Raw genomic sequence first — 6,432 nt, 5'->3', positions numbered from 1 at the left:
TTGTTGTGAAGTTCTGATTTCCCACGCGAGCTCCCGTGGCCTCACCCAGTGCCCTCCGCTTTTCGGTAGGGGTTCTCCAACAAGTAGCGGAAGCGCTGGTAGTTCTTGAGAAGGTACTTGGGAGCGTACATCTGCTCCTTGGGGTCAGCGGGGGGATACTCCTGCGTAGTACCATCAAACCAGCCACCAGTCCGGATCAGCTCCCGGATATAATTGAGGTCTCGTTTATCCTCGTAATCACCCCAGCGGGGGAAGTCCCCATTCTGGGCCGACACCAGTTTAAAGTAGATCCCCTCTGGGGTGAAACACCAGGAGCAGTGCCAGCCAGCAAAGTGGAGGGGGCTGCCCAGCGACCACTGCACCAGGATGTGTCCTGTGCTGTTCTCATACTGCCGAAAGCCAGGCATGGTGTAGTACTCACGGCGCCGCAGACGGATCCCGTCAGTAGCATAGACAGCCTGGAGCATCCCCATGGTGCAGCCTGAGACCACCTCCAAGGTACCTGGTTGCTTCCAGAAGAAGCCATAGAGTGACTTGCGCATGTGAAAGGCAAAGGGCTCCGTCCAGCCGTCATAGAGCTTGAGGAAGAGCACACCGTCGCGGGCCGGGATCTCATCAGCATCATCGATGATGAAGACATCATCCGGGCGCAGGTTGCGCAGGCGAGAGATGCCATCCCGAGTGAGAAAAGTGCGCAGGTAATCATCAGCAATCCAGCCATCCTGGCGGCCGCCAGGGGGGAAGTGGTCCAGGAAGACATAGAGCACCTTGTGGCGGATGTAGTCGAAAGAACCATTGAGGAGCATCTCGCGGAACTTGAGGGGCCGCGGCTCTCCATAGGCTGTGAAGTTCGACTCGCACACCACAAAGGTGTCCACCACATCTCCCAGCTCATGGAAGCGGACATCCAGCAGGTCAAACTCATGGTTGACGTTGATAGCGTTGATGACCCGCCGGGGGATCTCCCGCGGCACAAGGCGGTCCTTGGTGGGCAGGTTGGAGTACTGGACCACAGTGGGGACCCCACAGCTGGGACCGTGCCAGCCTGGCAAGCATACGCACTCCACCCACTTGCGCCGCTTGGTCCCACTGGCGCTCAACGGCTTTGGGGGCGGGCCGCCCTTTGCGGCCCGGCCGCCCCGAGGCTGCGCCATCCGCTCTCTCCTCTGGCCTCCCTCCCACGGGTGGCTTCTCCAGCACCTTGGTGCCTGGTTTAAAGCAAACGCCGCCGGCTTTGGTACGCACAAAATATTCTGTTGTGTCTTCTGGTAGCACAAACTCCACTTTGTGCAGTTCTTCGCTGGCTCTGCTGGGAGGCAGGGGCTGGAGCAAGGGGGAGTGGGAATACAGGGGTGTGCGGAGGAACTCTGCACCCCCCGGCTCAGGGCTGACCTGAGGTGTGACAGGGGCATTGTTCCAGAAGAAGCTGGAGACGAGGTTGGGACTAAGTGAAGCCAGCTCCCGTGGGAAGGTGACATAGGAAAGGGCCTTGAGGAAGTGCAAGAAGGAGATGAGGCAGAGACCAGCCATGCAGAGAGTCAGAAAGAGCTTATGGCGTCTCATCTTCATCCTGTGGAAAAGCCATGAAAAGGAAAGTCACATTCAACAGTTACTGAGGTGCAAAAAGTTTACCAATGGTAGAAAGACAGGTTGGGAATGGCAGAAAGCTGGTCTAAATTCAGCATGCACCTTTCGAGACTTGAATCCAAGAACTACCCCACCCCCTGCCATCTTCAGTGGGCCTTTTGCCTCAGATGGGTTACACCAAGCTGATTCTCTTCTAGATCACAGTCTTATACCTCACAAAGACAAAAAAGGCACTGGTGACAGGGTAGAAAGATGGGAAATCCAGAATAATAGGAATTCATGATCTAGTGAACTCACCGCACTTGGCAGATTTGTCCCTATTCATTGATGGACACAGAATGAACGTAGACCTCCTCAGGCCCTGCATCACCAGAGGGTTGGAGGAAGATAAAGAGAGAGCAGAGAGCAGGAGGGACAAGAGGGAGTAAGAGGTACGCAGCTGATACACAATCAGTAAAAGAGGCAGTTTTAAAGGACCGAGATCATTAACCAGGCTGCCAGAACCAGGAAAACACCTACGCTCCTCAGATCTTTTCAGTGTTTGCTCAACACACACCCTTGCTCCTAGGAAATGCTACCCAAGTTCACATGGGGAACAGGAGAAGAAAAGAAAAAAAAAGAAAGATTCTGTCACTTTTACTCTTCTCCTGTCCTTCTTTAGTCCACTGTATCTCCAAATGTTGCCCTTTGCTTTTTGTTTTCTGTGGACCAAATGCTGAGGTTTTTTTGCATCTGGATCAAGGTGGCTAAAATAAACATCTATCTGTCTCCACTGGTAATACTGTACCATCACGATGGATCCATGTCAAGCCAGCAAAAAAACCAGCAGCGTGAAGCCCTTTCCTCCAAACAACATGAAATATTGCCTTCATCTCTCCCTACACCACCTCCCCTCCTCCAGCCCAGGCAGGGAGCAGAGCTGCTGTCAGGCAGAGAAGTGATTGAAGACTACAATCCAGAACAAGAAAAAAAAAAAAAAGAAAGAAAAAAAATTACGCTCACCCAATGTTTCGCCAAGGAAAAGGAGAAAAGGCCTTCTGCAGTCTAGGGCAAAGGTGGGCAGGGGAACAAGATCACCCAAAAGCCCTTTGCAACACAGAGGCTGTCCTGTCCTCGCCTCCCTGGAGCATGGAGCCCTCCATGCAGTGGCAGGTGAAGAGGCAGAGACCCCCTCCGAGCCTCATGCACAACACACGCCGCTGTGCCCCCTCACGACACGCTCCGCCATGACTGCTCTCCGCCCAGGCGCCGTCCCCCTTCCAGGGCCAAAGTTCCCGAAAGGCACCACACACCCCATGCCATCACTGATAAACCCTCTGCCCAGCGCACAACGGTGCCAGCAACGCCTTCGCAGGAGGCAGTCCCCACTCCTGGGGGGCATGGGAGAGACACCCCATGCCCCCAGCCCCACGCAGGGGCTGTGCCATGCCCCTGCCCCAGGGCTCCTCACAGCCGACACGTGTCCCGCTGTGGGAGCGGAGGGAAGAAGCACCCAGCACGCTCCCACCGCTTTGGAGGTTATTATGTGAAATACAGCAATGCGTGTTTACTGATTAACTTGGAGAGAATTTAATACTGAAGTGAAAAGCCATAAAGCATTTAGACAGATGGCAACTGCCCAAAGGAAAACATATCTGGCTCTCTACAGATAGCTCCAACATGGACTTTGGTGGAGGGGCTGTCTGCAGTTACACCTTATGGCTCAGCAACAAGTGTTTCTGGACACTCTGCAGTCACTTTTTCAGTGAGAACCACCATCCACCAACACCGTCCCCCACACTTGGGTGGCAGCATGAGGAGTCCCACATCAAGCTCTGAACTGGGAGAGGCAGGCTGCAGGCCTGAAGCTGGCAGAAAAGTTACAGCATTGCCATGGGAGGGGAAAAAAATTTAAAAGAAAACAAAACACAGAGGACTGTGATCCCTATTTGTTAATGTTTATTATGTTTTTTTATACACTTTGACATGACACAGGTTAGCAAAGGGGCAGGGTCCAAGCTTCAAGAGTCCCCAGGAGACCATCTTGTCAGGTGGGCTGGGAAAGAAGAAATGGCAGCTCTCCTGAGGGGGCCACAGTGCGGCAGGGCTTTGCCTCCTGCCCTCACCTGCCACAGCCCCATGGCTCAGCCTCACACACCTGGACATGGCCCAGCTGGTGGGAGGCCATTTCTGTGGTGGTCCAGCCATGAAGGGGCTGCATGTTCTCCTCTTCAAAGACATAAAGGACTATCTTGGGGCTTGCTGTCAAGCTTTCTTCACAGATACAAAACAAGGGGCCCTTGAAAAGCATCTCATTGTGTCCATTGTAGTTTTTTTTTCTTTAAGGCTTCATTCATGCCTCACTGGAGCAGTGAGATTACTTGCAGAGTAGAGGAGCATCCAGTGCCTTTTCCTCACGTTACCAGTTTTTGCTCTGTCTTGAAATGTGGGGAAGAAAAGGGCCCAAGGTAGCCAAGAACACTAAATTAGCAGCAACTGCCTGTCAGGAGAAAAATGTCCCTCCCTGTCCAATTAACACAGCTCTCTCCAATCAGGTGTCCTGAGCTTTCTTCGAGGCATTACCTCCAGACATCAGGTCGCTCACTCTCAGATGCTGAAGCTCAGGCGAGATCAACAGCTGGCTTGCTCCAATAAGGCAATCGCAACAGCTGACAGGTAACACTGGTTTCACTCCAGTTCCTACAGGACACACAAATGCAGAGCAGCCAGTTTTCTCTGGGCCAGCCCAGGCAAGTGCTGAAGGAGTCACACAAGGCACACACATGTCCGCCTTCTTCCCAGGTGGCTGTGATGCTCTGCATGCCATGGTTCATTCCCAGACAAAAGGTCATAACTCTTGACATTCAACAAACTGCTTCACTTTCTGGGATGTGATGTGCTGTGTCAACATAGCAGGACACACAGTTTTAGGAAATAAAGCATATTTTCCTCACTTGACATTTGCATACAACAGTATCTGTCAGGCTCAGCACATGGCTCTGCAGCTCTTCACCCGCTGGCAATACTCAGTCCGCGCACGGCTGCGTTACCTCCCTGTTATTGCAGTCTGCGCTCGGAAGAGAGGGCTGGTGCATGCAGCCCTCCTCTGCAGCTCTGCCAAAGCAAGCTGGCCCTGCAGTACCCTCTGCTGTTTTGATGCTGACATGTCCCAGGAGGCAATTTTCACTGCTCAGTTGCCTTTGTTAGGGAGCGGGAACATGAACCCGTTTCCTATCCCCTCCTAAAAGCAGGGAAGCAAAGAAGAAAGCTGTGTCGTCTTCAGAACTTCTTCCCTGGGAGCCACCTCCATTCTCACATGCCAGGGATTCCTCTGCCAGGGAGCGGAGAGCACTCATGCACCCTTGGGTGGGCCAAGGTGCTAAAAACCATCACCCACATATCCCTTCCCATATCCTCCGACCGGCGCTGCAGTGAAAGATGTGCCTTTGAGTGGTAGCTAATTGGAGACAAAGGCCAGCAGGAGGGGAAGATGTTATTACCCACCTTCCCCATCCAGAACATATATGTGTGGTGGAAACGAGAAAGGAGGTACCAGTCAGGGAGACATCTCAGCTTGTCATAAAAGAGCCCAGCTGCTCTGTCACAAAGCAGTCATCAGTTACCAGGAACATAGAAACAGCAAGAAGAGATTTCCCTTCTGACAATTTGGAGGTGGGGGGGTGGGTCAGGGAGTCAACTTGATCTCAGGGAGAGTGATCAAGTTGCCGTCAGGTTAAAAACAACAGCAAGTAAAGCTTTAATGTTCAAGTAGAAGAAAAAGCCAGGAGTATGGACAGTCAGCTCCTAAGACAAAGCTCTTTAGGGAACACACAGTTATAAACCACTTCAGCAACATTCAGTCTCGGGAAGACAAGCTGAAAGCTTCTTTTTTATAAGGGATCCCTTTGATATTCCCTCGCTTGAAGTTATGTCTCTACCACAGAGGAAGGACTTTCAGAGAAGGAGGAAAGCTATAAGTGGTATGCATAACAGGCACCTGTTACCATTTTACTCTGCCATTATATCAAGTGACCAGTTGATTTATACCATCCTGAAATCATATCCTGATTTTTCAAGGAGCCAGAGAGAAAGATATGCACCACTAAGAGCTGGCAGTTCACCAGTCCTAATGTTCTCTTCTGGAAGACACTGGCAAGAGGCCATGCAACAGGCTGCTGGGTGCACGATACCCCACACTCCATCTTGTTAGGCCACAGGACTCAAGACTCCCTAGACCTTTCCTGTGGTTACAGGGGAAAAAGCTGCTGTGGAGGACAAGTCAAGAGTAAAAGCTCCTGTTTTTCCCCTGGTACAGAGATGCTCATCTCCTCTGCCTAAAGTTATCCCATAACACCCATGCAGTAACATATTTGCCCATCACTCATCGACACTTCAACGCAAAGCAACAATTCAAATTAGCATCGCTTTCACACAACATATTAAAATCCAGCATGACTTCCATCCTCCATTCCACACTGAGGGCCAAACTCTCTCTGCACCAGCTAGAGAGAAGTGAGCAGGCTCCACACTTCTGAAATACTAGGTCTACCTGCCATCCACAGGGCACAGGAATCGCAACATGCCTTGGCGTCACAATACCTCAAAACACTCTAAATTCGCAAGTTTACTTTTGTCCTGCAAAAACCCACAGAAGTAAAGAGAAACTATAAAACTTACTATTTTGTCTACAACTGAAATGTGACTACCTCAGGGGCAGCAGGACTGTTCTTTGCTTAAGGATAGGAGGAGAAGATTATCCAAAGCAGCTGGACAGCAGGAAAAGTGGAGAAGTGGGGTGTACCAGAAAGTAGCTAGGGCTCTGCATTTCTCTCACGTGAAGGATGCCATGGTGCTTTCAGGGACTGC

The 6,432-nt window shown here is 51.5% G+C and overlaps 1 protein-coding gene across 1 annotated transcript; it reads right to left on the bottom strand.

Moving 5' to 3' along the window:
* Positions 1-7: 7 nt before the first annotated feature.
* On the bottom strand, positions 8-1,569 carry MGAT3 (mannosyl (beta-1,4-)-glycoprotein beta-1,4-N-acetylglucosaminyltransferase). Its single transcript, XM_010281686.1, is given in 2 exon segments — positions 8-1,124; positions 1,126-1,569. Coding segments are annotated over 2 exon segments (1,527 nt in total). The 3' UTR covers positions 8-41.
* Between the last annotated feature and the right edge of the window lie 4,863 nt (positions 1,570-6,432).

This window comes from Phaethon lepturus, unplaced genomic scaffold, assembly GCF_000687285.1.
Source record: "Phaethon lepturus isolate BGI_N335 unplaced genomic scaffold, ASM68728v1 scaffold41462, whole genome shotgun sequence".
Lineage (NCBI taxonomy): Eukaryota > Metazoa > Chordata > Aves > Phaethontiformes > Phaethontidae > Phaethon > Phaethon lepturus.
The sequence above is the reverse complement of the archived record's forward strand: the minus strand, read 5'-3'. Positions and strand labels throughout refer to the sequence as shown.